This window comes from Scyliorhinus canicula, chromosome 28 (assembly GCF_902713615.1).
Source record: "Scyliorhinus canicula chromosome 28, sScyCan1.1, whole genome shotgun sequence".
Classification (NCBI taxonomy): domain Eukaryota; kingdom Metazoa; phylum Chordata; class Chondrichthyes; order Carcharhiniformes; family Scyliorhinidae; genus Scyliorhinus; species Scyliorhinus canicula.
In genome coordinates, this window is record NC_052173.1 from 2229560 (window position 1) to 2245194 (window position 15635).

Below are 15635 nucleotides of genomic sequence, written 5' to 3' on the forward strand. Positions count from 1 at the left end.
GAGGTTTTGGCAATGTCATCAGGAATCTGGGAGAGTGATTCTCGCAAGAGTCGGAAGAGTGAGAAGATCAAAGAGGGAAACTATTGATCAAAGGGGGATTACGATTGGGCGGCACGGTAGCACTGATGCTTCACAGCTACAGGGTCCCAGGTTCGATTCCCGGCTCGGGTCACCGTCTGTGCGGAGTCTGCACGTTCTCCCTGTGTCTGCGTGGGTTTCCGCCGGTTTTCCTCCCACAAGTCCCGAAAGACGTGTTGTTAGGTGAATTGGACATTCTGAATTCTCCCTCTGTGTACCCGAACAGGCGCCGGAATGTGGCGACTAGGGGCTTTTCACAGTAACTTCATTGCAGTGTTAATGTAAGCTGACTTGTGACAATAAATATTATTTTTAAAAATTATAAGCAACAAAACGAGCAGCATTTTATTCCTAATCAGTTGATTTGCCACACTGCAGAGGAAGCACTCTCTCAACCTGCAGCTGGCCAGTCTGCAAGATCCCCTTGTGAAATGCCCAAACAAGACTTGTTTGCATGAAGCCACGTGGCTGTGTGTCCGCATTCAACCGCACCAATTGTCAGTTCAAACCAGTTCAGCTTCTAGATGCAGCTTTTCACGGATCTCCTACAATGTCACTCGTTGCATCAATGTCAGAGCTCCGACTGAGAGGTGCACTGGACCCACCAACAACTACGCGTCTGCTATTGGCTGCATTGCTGTGAAGACTCGCGTCAGACTCTGCCGAGGTTGTCTCGTCATGAAGCTCCTCCCATTCTCCCATTCCCACCAGCTCCCTCGACATAGCTTCCCAGCAACACGGTGGAAATGCAACTTGTTCTGTACGCCAATGCCTAGTGTTGCAATTTGGGTTTAAAATAGATTCTGTCAACTGGGGAACCAGTGTGTGCTCTGGGGAATCTGAATGATGGAGGAAGGGGGTAAAACAATCAACATAGATTTAAAAGAGCCATAAACCAGCCGTCGAGGCTGGTTTAGCACACTGGGCTAAATCGCTGGCTTTCAAAGCAGGCCAGCAGCACGGTTCAATTCCCGTACCAGCCTCCCCGAACAGGCGCCGGAATGTGGCGACTAGGGGCTTTTCACAGTAACTTCATTTGAAGCCTACTCATGACAATAAGCCATTTTCATTTCATTTCATTTTTCATTTTTCTGGGAACAATGCTTAAGAAAAGAGTCATTGATTGCAAATAGCGCATAGGTTAATGGTTTACAGTGAGACAACAATAGTTTTTCATTAAAAAGTGACTGTCCATGGAAGGAACTGAGACCTAAACAATAGCCATCTGGCTTATAATGAAAGCTGTATGGTAAAATTCAGACAGGAGCAGCGTTGCTAAGATCTTGCTTTTGTGCGAGAAGGCGTGACGCGTTAGCGCCTTCGGAGAGCAGCACGGTGGCGCAGTGGTTAGCGCTGCTGCCTCACAGCGCCAAGGTCCCAGGTTCGATTCTGGGTCACTGTCCGTGTGGAGTTTGCACATTCTCCCCGTGTCTGCGTGGGTTTCGCCCCCACAACTCAAAGATGTGCAGGGTAGGTGGATTGGCCACGCTAAATTGCCCCTTAATTGGGAAAAAAAAATGAATTGGGTGCTCTAAAATTTAAAAAGAAAAGGTTAGCGCCTTTGCTGATTGCTTACACTGATAAACTTGGGGATCGGAATCTGTTCATGTCCCTCGGTGATTGTGTAGAAAAGCATGTCCTCCAGTCCTGGCATCAAGCCCGGTTTGTGCTTCCTCCTATGGACAGACAAGTGCAATAAGCGTGACAATAGTATCACATTTCAACAGAGACCCATCAGAAGCTGACCTAATGGCACAGTCAACTGGATCTGTCCAGCAGCACCTTGTGGCAGCTGAATTGCACGGTGTGTCTGCAACTGTGTAACTGTCCGTCCGCCCAAACTACTGGTCAGTAAACAAAACGCTGGTCATTTTAAACTGGCGGTCTCGTCTCCTTTGCCCCATGGCTCTCTGCTTGTACCTTCGCGATAAATGTGAGTTTTCGTGGGCAAACAGTCAGATTAAAATAACGCACAGAGGTTCCACGCTCACCATTCGGCTGAAGATGAACAGCAGCAGGTAACATTTAAATAGCACCTGGTGACGATTTCTAAATCCTTCATCGGAGGATCCTGAGCACCAATGGAAGAGTTAAGAGCGATGGCCAGCTTGCCGTTTGAAGGTTGGAGCAGGTGGTGATAAAAAACTTGCATTTATAAAGCATCTTAGCGCCAAAGTGCTTCACATCCAATTAATGACTTTGAAGTGCAGTTACTGTTGTTATGGAGGCAAACACAGCAGTCAATTTGCGCACAGCAAGCCCCCACAAACAACAAGCGAGACAAATTACCAGTTAATCTATTGTTGGTCGAGCTTGAATGAGGAATAACACATTCCCTCCTTGCCTTTAAATTTGAGTGCTTTTACATTGACCGGAATCACCCGACCAGGGCCTTGATTTGACATTTTGGCCAAACGTTCAATGAGGAATGAGTGGTTTGGGAACGTTTTCCAGAATGTGGGCCCAGTACGACTGAACGCAAAGTGCTGCCGAGGTAGAATGGAGTGAGGCGATTGAGGGACATGGAGTCAAAGGAGGTTAACAAGGATGGAGTAACAAGAGAGTGGGATACATAAGCAGCAGAGGTGGAAGAATATAGAGCAAGACAGCCAACAAAGTGACCATTAGAGAAGGAGGAGGATCACGATAAAGCTTTTAGCAATGGTGAATTATACTGTGGAGGTGAAACGTGATGGCCCTACTAATGGATAAGATTCAGTAGTTTAAACTAATATATGTAGCCATGGAACATTGAGTTTGGAGCTGATAAGCAGCTCCAGGGTCCCAGGTTCGATTCCTGGCTGGGTCACTGTCTGTATGGAGTCTGCACATCCTCCCCGTGTGTGCGTGGGTTTCCTCCGGGTGCTCCGGTTTCCTCCCACAGTCCAAAGATGTGCGGGTTAGGTGGATTGGCCATGTTAAATTGCCCGTAGTGTAAGGTTAATTGGGGGATTGTTGGGTTACGGGTATACGGGTTACGTGGGTTTAAGTAGGGTGATCATTGCTCGGCACAACATCGAGGGCCGAAGGGCCTGTTCTGTGCTGTACTGTTCTATGTTCTATGTTCTATGTCTGGGAACGGGCAGGGAGTGGGGTAGCTTGATCTTGGTTTCGGACAATGCTCGGCGCACAACATCGAGGGGCCGAAGGGCCTGTTCAGTGCTGTCATGTTCTATGTTCATTCTCCCAGATGGTTTGAGATGAGAAGCAGTCGGCAAGTCCATTTGTCAGGAGGGTGCGGGAGACAGTTACATGTGAATTGGCACTCACTCAACATAGGCAAAGGTCAAGGAACAGGTCACCTTGTCCTTTCCACGGAGGGGAACAGTAAGTTAAAACTGTTCGTGAGTAAATATATATATATTGAATCCACAAGATGCATATACAGAGGATTAATAGATACAGTACTATTGACTCCCTGACCTATGGAAATACTCTTTCTCTGTCCACTCCATCCAACCCCTTCAGAATTTTGTCGGTTTCAATGGTTTCAATCTCTTATTCTTCTAAATGTCGACCCAATTTACTCAGCCGCGCATCATAGAACAACCCCCTCATCCCATGGACCAACTTTGGGACCCTTCGCTGTACCATCTCCAATGCAGGTGTGTCCTTTCTTAAACGTGGAGACCAAATCTGCACCCAGTACTCCAGATGTGGTCTCACCTAAACCCTGTACAGCTGTAGCAAGACTTCTTATATTTCCGTTCTCCAATCTCCTCACAATAAAGGCCAACTCACCACTTCCTAATGGCTTGCGACACCTGCATGCTGACTTTTTGCTGTACAAGTCCCTTTGAACATCAACACCTACAAGTTTTGCGCATTTAAAAAAAAATTCTGCTTTTCTATTCTAATTAATCCTGCATCATTACACAATTCCAGCTCCAATCCCTACTCCACTATGTACTGCTCCACGAAACTGTCATGAAAACATTCGACAAACTCAACTTCCAGACCATTCTTGACAATTTGATTGTCTCAGTCTATACGAAGATTAAAGCCCCCCCCCCACAATGATTACATTTCCTTTGTTACAGACTCCAGTCCTCTTGTTTCATGCTCTGCTATAAACTACTCCCACCAGTGTTTTCTCACCCTCACCATTCCTAATTTCCACCCAGACTGATTCTACTTACGAGGATATGAACGAGGAGCAGAAATAGGCCATTTGGCCCCTCGAGCTGGCTCTGCTATTCGATAAGATCATAGCTGATCTGTAGGTTCCACATTCCCATCCACCCCCGATAACCCTGCCTAACAAGAATCTGTCTACCTCCACCTTAAAAATATTAATTGACCCCCACCTCAACCGCCTTCTGAGGCACAGAGTTCCAAAATCTTATAACCCTCAGGGAAACAAATCCTCATCTCTTCCTGATCATGATCTTCAGATCTTTTCTCACCAACGTCTTCCTATCGTCCTTTACTCTCAGGGCCATCCCTCCTCCTTTGCCATTCTGTCTGTCTTTGTGTCCCCTGGAATATTTATTTCCTCACCTTGATCACCTTGTCACCATGTCTCCGCAGTGTTGACTCGACCCAAATCGTTTGCCTCTATCTCTGCCACTAATTCATCTATCTTATTGCAGATGATTTGTGCTTTTGGATAAAGAACCTTTAATTTAATCTTCTTACTTCTATTCCCTGCAATAACCATATTCGCTGATGTACATTATTTTTGTTAAACTCTGCCGTTTCCGTTCCAGTCCCATTCTACATGTCTTTACCGAAAGCAACAACTCTTCCGATACCTCAACCTCTTATGTTCTAAATCTCCTCTTGCCCCCAATCTATTCCTGATCTATTTTGTGCCACCTGCCCCTCTCCACTTTTTCAAAAGCATAAACCTGACCACATTTCTACACTTTCAAAGGAGAGTCTTATTGGACTGCAAACCTTGGGCGGAATTCTCCGACCCCCCCCGCAGGGTCGGGGAATCGCCCGGGGCCGGTGTAAATCCCGCCCCCACCGTGGCCGGAATTCTCTGCCACCCGGGAATCGGCGGGAGCGGGAATCCCGCCTCGCCGATCGGCGTGCCCCCCCGCGCCGATTCTCCGGCCCGCGATGGGCCGAAGTCCCGCCACTGACAAGCCAATCCCGCCGACGTGCCGGCACCAGAGGATTGGTGGCATGAGCGGGCTCCCGGAGTCCTGAGGGGGGCGCGGGCCGATCGGACCCCGGGGGTGCCCCCACGGTGACCTGGACCGCGATCGGGGCCCACTGATCGGCAGGCGGGCCAGTGCCGTGGGGGCACTCTATTTCTTCCGCCGCCACCATGGCGGAGGTGGAAGAGACCCCCCCTACCGCGCATGCGCCTGTGGTGACGTCAGCAGCCGCTGACGCACCGGCGCATGCGCAGACCGGCGAAGGCCTTTCGGCCAGCCCCGACGACGGGCGGTGTAGCGCCAAAGACCGTTGGCGCCAGTTTTGGTGCCGGCCGGCCGAGCGGAAACCAGTCCGGAGAATTCCGCACCTTTGGGGAGGCCCGGCGTCGGAGTGGTTGGCGCCACTCCGCTACGCCGGGACCCCCCGCCCCGCCGGGTAGGGGAGAATCCCGGCCCCTTATCTCTGTTTTTCTCTCTCCAAAGATGTCGTCAGACCTGCTGAGTTTTCCCAGAATGTTTTGTTTCATTTCAGATTTCCATCATCCACAGTGTTATTGCCAGAACTTTATGGTATCGGAGGACATGACGAGCATCAGCAGGAACAGGTACAAGTAGCTCATTGGCGCTTTGCGGCATGGACAGGTGGGTCATACACTGATATCTGGTGAATGAAACTTGGGTGAATTTACCTTAAAGTGTACCATCGTCTTCCGCCTCTATACCCAGTTGCAGAAGGTACACCATGCAGCGGTGCGCCTGGCTGCTACTTCTCAAAGCAAATGCAGCCATTTGCACTGCAGGAATGCTGGACATAGGGGCTGCCCACTGGACTCCGCCAGAGGGTGCACCGGTGCAGAAAGAAGGAAGTTGCACTTTTTACCGTTTTTCATGATCTTGGAAGCCCTAAAGTACTTTAAACAGACGGTGGCACAGTGGTTAGCACTGATCCCTCACAATGCCTGGGACCTGGCTTCAATTCCAGCCTTGGGTGACTGTGCGGAGTCTGCATGTTCTCCCAGTGTCTGTGTGGGTTTCCTCCGGGTGCTCCGGTTTCCTCCCACAGTCCAGAGACGTGCGGGTTAGGTGGATTGGTCATGATAAATTACCCTTAGTGTCCAAAAAGGTTAGGTGGGGTTACTGGGTTACGGGGATAGGGTGGAGGTGTGGGGTGCTCTTTCCAAGGGCCGGTGCAGACTCGATGGGCCAAATGGCCTCCTTCTGCACTGTAAATTCTATGATTCCATATGTACTTAGCAAGCTCCCACAGACAGCAATGGGATAACGATCAGGTAATCTATTCCTTTAAGAGGGAAAGGTCGGGCAAATAAATCCAGAACTCACTAGATGAGGAAAGGAGGTAGGAATGAAGACAAGGAAGAAGAAGTGTGCTTATGGCATGTGTCAGGTCGAAAATACAGTTGAGAGGCAAGAGGAATCCTAAAGGTTCACAGTAAAGGTGAAAAATCAAATGCGAGAAGCAAAGAGATTGTCAGAAAGGAATGGCAGCCGACAGAAATGGGAATCCCCAAATCCTCTGAAGGTGTATAAATAACAAAACGGTGATAAAGGGAGGATTAGGGAACGAAAAGGCAATTTACACATGGAGGTCAGGGCATGGCTAAGTTATTAAATGAATACGTTGCATCTGTCTTTACCAAGGAGGTAGATGCTGCCCAGGACATGGAGACAGAGGAGGAAGCTCTGTCACTGGAAGGGTTCAAAATTAATAAGGAGGACGTTTGAATAGACTGCCGGCAATGAAAGTTGACAAGGCACCGGGGCCAGATGAGATGCATCCAAGGATATTGAAGGAAGTGAGAATGGAAATTTCAGGGGCACTAGCCAGAATCTTCCAGTCTTTAGGCTTGAGAGGTGCCAGAGGACTGGAGCAAATGTTCCACCCTCGTAGTCACGTGAAAAAATCGGAGTTATTTAGAAAGCCAGCAAAGAATACTAAAGGGGAAATCCGGTTTGATTAACTTGCTGGAGTTTTTTGGGGAGGGAACAGAAAGGGTCAATGGAGAAGTGGGACGTGATGCATTTTGGTAGCGCGATCATGGAGAGACAATATAAAATAAGGGGTAAAATTCTTAATCTGGGACGGGGGGGAGGTTACTTCCGGTTGCACGAGGTAGCAGGAGGCCGCGCATAATCTAGCTCCTGCCTTGGTCTTTGTTTTCTGGACTTTTTAATCCGGTTCCCGGGAATTTGGGTTATCAAAACTGTCCCATCGTGTGGGATAAGGAATTTGCCGGGGTAAATATGTCGGTATCTATGAAGAAGGTTGGTGGCAAGAGGATTGTGAGGGGGGTAATCCTTTGACAAGGCCAGAAAGCCTGCAAAGCCCAGCGAGAGGGATGATGGGCCCCGGCCTTGGGTGTGGCTGCTCATATCACCGTGGCAACGCTGACTGGGGCGATGGCGCAGGAGCTTGAAAAACAGTTTGCAAAGCATTTTGGGTAGGGCAGGATGATGATGGCAACCCGTAAGTGGTCAATTGAGGAGACACTTGGCCCGATTTGGGCGAAGCTGAAAAAAAACCTCGGAGGCGGTGAAGGAGCATGGAGAGGTGCTGAAGGCAGCCTCGTCGGAATCACCTCGCTGGAAGCTGAGATGTTGTTGGTAGAGAGGAACAAGACTTTGAGGAAAAAGGTGGATGACCTGGAGAACAGACCGAGGAGACAGAACCTCAGAATGGTGGAGTTGTCGGAAGGAGGGGGGGAGGTTGGAGGGCACGAATCTGAGTCAGTATTTTTCTCAGACGATTGCCGAGCTTTGTGTGGGCGGATGGGCAGCTGTCCCCTCCAGAGTTGGATCGGGCCCACTGAGTACTCCGACGGAAGCCACGGGCGAATGAGCCGCCATGGGTGGCGATTATTCGATTCCAGGAGAAGGAGGGGGTTCCGTAATGGGCCAAAGTGAATCAGGACTTCAGGTGGGAAGGAAGCATCATCAAGATACACCAAGATGGCGGAGTGGAGTTGGCAAAGCAGCAAGCGGCTTTTAATAAGGCAAAGTCAGCGCTATTTAGGAGTGGAGTCAGGTTTGATGTGGTGTACCTGGCGAGGCTGAGTGACCTCTCGGGCGAAAGATCATTCAATACCTCGGAGGAGGTGGAGGCTTTAGTCAGGGAGCTTGGATTGGGACTTGATTCGATTGGGACTTTAATGGGCACGGTTGGGAGGAGTTACATAAGAACATAAAAACATAAGAACTAGGAGCAGGAGTAGGCCATCTGGCCCCTCGAGCCTGCTCCGCCATTCAATTAGATCATGGCTGATCTTTTGTGGGCTCAGCTCCACTTTCCGGCCCGAACACCATAACCCTTAATCCCTTCATTCTTCAAAAAACTATCTCTTTCTCCCCCCTCCCTATCCTCCTCACCCTCCCTAATCTCCCCTCAAGTCCTTAACGTCCCCCCTTCCTATCCTTCCCTCCCCTCTCTCCCCTACCCCTATCCTGTCTCCTAGCCCGATCATTCCATCATTGGTTTGAGATGTGTTGCAGTCTGTTGTATGTGTGTCGACATTACTTGTCGTATGAGGAACGGTTGAGGGCTCTGGGTCTGTACTCATTGGAGTTTAGAAGGATGAGGGGGGATCTTATTGAAACTTACAGGATACTGTGAGGCCTGGATAGAGTGGACATGGAGAGGATGTTTCCACTTGTAGGAAATTGTAGAAGCAGAGGGCACAACCTCAGACTAAAGGGACGATCCTTTAAAACAGAGATGAGGAGGAATTTCTTCAGCCAGAGGGTGGTGAATCTGTGGAACTCTTTGCCGCAGAAGTCTGTGGAGACCAAATCACTGAGTGTCTTTAAGACAGAAATAGATAGACTCTTGATTAATAAGGGGATCAGGGGTTATGGGGAGAAGGCAGGAGAATGGGGATGAGAGAAATATCAGCCATGATTGAATGGCGGAGCAGACTCGATGGGCCGAGTGGCCTAATTCTGCTCCTATGCCTTATGGACTTATGGTTTGGACGTGAATGTAGTGGAGAGGGTGCAGAAGAGGTTTACAAGAATGGTTCCGGAGCGAGAAACTTCAGTTATGAGGGCAGATTGGAGAGGTTGGGACTGTTCACTTTGGAGAGAAGAAAGGCTGATTTGATAGAGGCGTTCAAAATCAGGAGGGGGGTTGCTGCTGGATAGAGTAGACGGGGAGAAATTATTCCCACTCGTAAAAGGATCAAGAACGAGAGGGCACAGGTTTAAAGTGGTTTGCAAAAGAAGCAGATGTGATGGGAGAAAAACCTTTTCCACACAGTGAGTGGCTGGGGGTCTGGGACGCGCTGCCTGGAAGTGTGGAGGGGGGTTCTTTCCCTGTACTCTGGAGACCCCACCACTACCGCCAAAGACCAGTGCACGTCTTTGCCAGGGGTCCAAGAGCCCACCGAAATGACCGAGGAATTCCTCTGGGGTCAGGAGGGCAACACGGAGGTACACAGACGTTGCTTGCCTGCCTCATGTTCCCCAATGGGAAAATGGGTCAATTCACTCCCTCCCTCTTTCCATCGTACCCCGTCCCAGCTGTTTTTGGATAGGGACCAGGAGCAGAAACCCTGGCTGAACCATACAGACCAGGAAACTACCAATGTTAAGCTTTTAGCTGATTGTAGCTGGGGGTTATTCGATTTGGCCTCAATGCCTCCAGTTTCCAGCAACCCTTTCAACAAGTGGACATGTGAATGAGGAACTTGGCAGAATGAAGCCCATCTGTCATGGCCACTTCTGTTTTGGCTGTCACTCTGGGGAGCAGCTCGCACCAAGGGGCTGGTTTAGCTCACTAAGCTAAATCGCTGGCTTTGAAAGCAGACCAAGGCAGGCCAGCAGCACGGTTCGATTCCCGTACCAGCCTCCCCGGACAGGCGGCGGAATGTGGCGACTAGGGGCTTTTCACAGTAACTTCATTGAAGCCTACTCGTGACAATAAGTGATTTTCATTTCATTTCCAGCTTTAGCCCAGCCAGCAGCCAACATCGTCCGCAGAGGAAGGAGGATAGGAAATTCACAACGAGAGATCGGTTGAAAATATATAAATATGGCATCATTATGGTTTGGGAAGATTCTGAGCAGATTCAGGGCCTGTACCAGCCCGTGTGGACGTCCGGTTTAGAACATGTTAATAAACATTGAACAAAGCCACATTTGCTATGCTGATGCCTTTAACATGATACCAAGCACTTTCAGAAACGGAGACCTCCTGCATACTATTGTCACTTCAGATGGAATACAATTTACTCAAAGATATCCACATCTTTTATAGATTTCGCAAGCGCTCTGTCACAATTTTTCAAACACTGTACTTAAACACTATACCCAAACTATTGGTATTAATGTGGGCTGGGGCTGGTTTAGCACGCTGGGCTAAATCGCTGGCTTTGAAAGCAGACCAAGGCAGGCCAGCAGCACGGGTTCAATTCCCGTACCAGCCTCCCCGAACAGGCGCCGGAATGTGGCGACTAGGGGCTTTTCACAGTAACTTTATTGAAGCCTACTTGTGACAATAAGCGATTTTCATTTCATTTCATGTTTGTTATCATCTTAGTTCCCAAGATAGATTAAATAAACTGGGGCTAGGGGCAGCACGGTGGCACAGTGGTTAGCTCTGCTGCCTCACGGCGCCGAGGTCCCAGATTCGATCCCGGCTCTGGGTCACTGTCCGTGTGGAGTTTGCACATTCTCCCCGTGTTTGCGTGAAACTGAATTCTTTCAAGACCATGTGCAAAGGTGGGCACTGCAAGGAATTAATCAGGGCCAAAGAAGTCTCCTGGACTCATTTTGATCGCCTGAGTTTTCCTAATTGGCCTGGGTTTGTACCCATTTTTCATTCCATGGTTCTGGGCGGAGGTCAGGCTGGATCGGCCATTTGTGTGTAGGATTGTGGGAATGTCGCATGCAGGTAGCCTGTCAGCTGTGTACAGTAAAGTCAGTTCACGCTGCACCTGTGAAGAGTGACCGAGCTGAGCTGCCCCAAGTCCACTGATTGTCGAGCGATTTGCATATTACTAAAAATTCAAACACTGTTGCCTGCAGATTAAATCCAAACAGACGGATTAGGAGCATTTGGCTCCTCGAGCCTGTTCTGCTGTTCAATATGATCATGGCTCATCTGATTGTACCTCAGATCCATATTCCCACCGACCCCAATAACCTTTCCCCTCCCCCCTGCTTATCTAGGATCTATTTTCCTCTGCCCCAAAGGGCAGCACGGTAGCTTCACAGCTCCAGGGTCCCAGGTTCAATTCCCGGCTTGGGTCACTGTCTGTGTGGAGTCTGCACGTTCTCCCCGTGTGTGTGTGGGTTTCCTCCGGGTGCTCCGGTTTCCTCCCACAGCCCAAAGATGTGCAGGTTAGGTGGATTGGCCATGCTAAATTGCCCGTAGTGTCCAAAAAGGTTAGGAGGAGTTATTGGGTTACAGGGATAAGGTGGAAGTGAGGGCTTAAGTGTGTCAGTGCAGACTCGATGGGCCAAATGGCCTCCTTCCGCACTGTATGTTCTATGGTCTATGGTAAAGATATTCAAAGATGCTGCCTTTCGATGAGTTCCAACTCAAAATCCTCCGAGAGAAAAAATGTCTCCTCAACTCTGTCTTAAATGGGTGACATATTTTTAAATTGTGCTAGATTCTCCCACAAGAGGAAACATCCCCCCCACACCCACCTTGTCAAGAACCGTCTGGATCTTAAAGGTTTCAATCAAGTCACCTCTCTCTTCTAAACTCCAGCAGATACAAAGAAAGAACAAAGGACAAAGAAAATTACAGCACAGGAACAGGCCCTTCGGCCCTCCCAGCCTGCGCCGATCCAGATCCTTTATCTAAACCTGTTGCCTATTTTCCAAGGATCTACTCCCCTCTGTTCCCCACCCGTTCATATATCTGTCCAGATGCATCTTAAATGATGCTATCGTGCCCGCCTCTACCACCTCCGCTGGCAAAGCGTTCCAGGCACCCACCACCCTCTGCATGAAAAACTTTCCACGCACATCTCCCTTAAACTTTTCCCCTCTCACCTTGAAATCGTGACCCCTTGTAATTGACACCCCCACTCTTGGAAAAAGCTTGTTGCTATCCACCCTGTCCATACCTCTCATAATTTTGTAGACCTCAATCAGATCCCCCCTCAACCTCCGTCTTTCCAATGAAAACAATCCTAATCTGCTCAACCTTTCTTCATAGCTAGCACCCTCCATACCAGGCAACATCCTGGTGAACCTCCTCTGCACCCTCTCCAAAGCATCCACATCCTTCTGGTAATGTGGCGACCAGAACTGCACGCAGTATTCCAAATGTGGCCTAACCAAAGTCCTATACAACTGTAACATGACCTGCCAACTCTTGTACTCAATACCCTGTCCGATGAAGGCAAGCATGCTGTATGCCTTCTTGACCACTCTATTGACCTGCGTTGCCACCTTCAGGGTACAATGGACCTGAACTCCCAGATCTCTCTGTACATCCATTTTTCCCAGGACTCTTCCATTGACCGTATAGTCCGCTCTTGAATTGGATCTTCCAAAATGCATCACCTTGCATTTGCCTGGATTGAACTCCATCTGCCATTTCTCTGCCCAACTCTCCAATCTATCTATATTTTGCTGTATTCTCTGACAGTCCCCCTCGCTATTTGCAACTCTACCAATCTTAGTGGCATCTGCAAACTTGCTAATCAGACCACCTATACCTTCCTCCAGATCATTTATGTATATCACAAACAACAGTGGTCCGAGCACGGATCCCTGTGGAACACCACTGGTCACAGTTCTCTATTTTGAGACACTCCCTTCCTCCACTACTCTCTGTCTCCTGTTGCCCAGCCAGTTCTTTATCCATTTAGCTAGCACACCCTGAACCCCATACGACTTCACTTTTTCCATCAACCTGCCATGGGAAACTTTATCAAACGCCTTACTAAAGTCCATGTAAATGACATCTACAGCCCTTCCCTCATCAATTAACTTTGTCACTTCCTCAAAAAATTCTATTAGGTTTGTAAGACATGACCTTCCCTGCACAAAACCATGTTGCCTATCACTGATAAGTCTATTTTCTTCCAAATGTGAATAGACCCTATCCCTCAGTATCTTCTCCAAGCTTAGCCTAACTTTTCCTTGTAAGATGACTCACCCGCTCCTGGTATTAGTCTGGTGAACCTTCTCTGAACTGCTTCCAATGCATTTACATCCTTCCATCGATAAGGAGACGAATACCGCCCACAATACTCCAGCTGTAGTCTCACCAACACCCCAGACAAGTGAAGCAATAACCTTCCTACTCTTGTAATCAATTAGAGTCATAGTGTTTTACAGCACAGAAAGAAGCCCTTCGGCCCATCCTGTGTGTGCTGGTCATCGAGTCCCTATCTAGTCTAATCCCATTTCCCTGCACTCAGTCCGTAGACGTGTCTGTTGTGGGTGTTTCGAGAGCTCATCTAATGCTTCTTAATTGTTGATGGAGTTCCCTCTCTGTCCCGCATCTACCACTCTTTCAGGAAGTGAGTTTCAGAGTCCTCCCACCCTCTGGGTGAAAAAGATTTTCCCTCAAATCCCCTCGAAATCTCCCTCCCTTACCTTCAATCTCTGCCTCTTGGTTATTGACCCCTCCATTAAAGGGAAAACGCTCCTTCCTCTCCACCCTATCTATGTCCCTCATAATTCTGTCCACCTCACATTCTCCCCGTGTCTGCGTGGGTTTCGCCCCCACAACCCAAAGATGTGCAGGGTAGGTGGATTGGCCATGCTAAATTGCCCCTTAGAACATAGAACAGTACAGCACAGAACAGGCCCTTCGGCCCTCAATGTTGTGCCGAGCAATGATCACCCTACTCAAACCCACGTATCCACCCTATACCCGTAACCCAACAACCCCCCCCTTAACCTTACTTTTTGGGACACTACGGGCAATTTAGCCTGGCCAATCCACCTAACCCGCACATCTTTGGACTGTGGGAGGAAACCGGAGCACCCGGAGGAAACCCACGCACACAGGGGGAGGACGTGCAGACTCTGCACAGACAGTGACCCAGCCGGGAATCGAACCTGGGACCCTGGAGCTGTGAAGCATTTATGCTAACCACCATGCTACCATGGTGCCCTTAATTGGAAAAAAAAATTAATTGGGTACTCTAAATTGAAAACAAAAAACTAAAATAAATAATAATTCTGTCCACCTTAATCAGGTCCCCCCTCAGCCTTTTCTGCTCTAAGGAGACCCACCCTAGCTGATGCAGCCTCTCAATAGCTGAAAGGCTCCATCCCAGGCAATATCCCGGTGTATCTCCTCCGTACCCTCTCCAGTACAATCACATCCTCACTATTAACGTTGCCACTTGGAGCACGCGGAAAATTGCTCACAGGTGGTTAATTATTTTTAAAAGCTTATTATTTTTTGAGCAGGACATTTTCCCTTCCGTGCGCGGTATGAATGCATTTCTATTTATAGAGTATTTGCAATAAAGTGAGACACTATAATATAGGAGCACCTGTTGGTTCAGTCTTCACAACCTCGGGCTAATGGTTACGTATGTGGAATTCACTCATGTGCCTTGCACCAATTAGTCCACAAAGTAGACTTTAAAACAGTCGTTTCAGGGCTGGTTTAGCTCAGTGGGCTAGACAGCTGGTTTGCGACGTAGAACTGATGCCAGCAGCGCAGGTTCAATTCCTGTACCAACCTCCCTGAACAGGTGCCGGAACGTGGTGACTAGGGGCTTTCACAGTAACTTCATACTTGTGACAATAAAAGGTTATTATTATTTCAGCAAAGCTTCTCAATCAATTGGTTGACAGGAGTGTGAAGGAAATTGACTCGATTTGTCAGTATCAACAGACATTGTAGCAATCTGAAGTCAGGGCTGCGAGTATGAAGCTCGCTGGAGTGTTTTACTTACGGTTCTTTCTGAACGTCCCCATTCTCATTCGCCTTTTTGACCTCGGGCTTGGAAGGGTTCAGGAGGGGGGTCCGACCACAGCTCACCCCACTGGCGGCTCGCCCCCTGGGGGGCAGCTGCCATTTCCACTGCCAATTGGCACAGCCGTCCTGTCTCCTTGAAAAGTTGACAGGGCGAAAGTGACAAACTCCAGCGGTGAAGCAAGGCAGCGATTTGAAACGGTGCATTCCTGCTTAATGCAGCAATCCTTCAACCCCACTTCTGCAATAGTCAACTCTCCCCTGCTGGATGCTCCCTTCTTCCCTTCGCTAACTCCAAATGGTGTCTTCCCCCCTCACCCCCCTCCCTCCGCAGACTGTCAGTCACTTCCCCTCCTCTCTTCCATCCAGTAAATGTTGCTTCAACACGCGGTGCCAGCCAATTTTACAAAAGTAGGTGGGACTAAAATGACAGAAAGGCAGCATCGTAACCTGGAAGGCGGAGCGACAAACTGCCCGGACAGAGAGTCAGCCTGTTACTGTGAGAGTGTACACTCCACACTGACCTGTTACTGTGA

General features: G+C 48.9%; 1 protein-coding gene across 1 annotated transcript in view; it reads right to left on the reverse strand.

Annotated features, from left to right (window-relative positions):
• The window catches only part of LOC119958192 (glutaminase liver isoform, mitochondrial-like), a 102852-nt gene extending 87423 nt beyond the window's left edge, over nucleotides 1–15429 (reverse strand). Inside the window, exons 1-2 of the mRNA XM_038786560.1 lie at nucleotides 15080–15429; nucleotides 1655–1754 (exon numbers count right to left, since the gene is read on the reverse strand). Coding sequence (XP_038642488.1) covers nucleotides 1655–1754; nucleotides 15080–15306 — 327 coding nt within the window. The 5' untranslated portion in view covers nucleotides 15307–15429. The remainder of the gene's footprint in view (nucleotides 1–1654; nucleotides 1755–15079) is intronic.
• Between the last annotated feature and the right edge of the window lie 206 nt (nucleotides 15430–15635).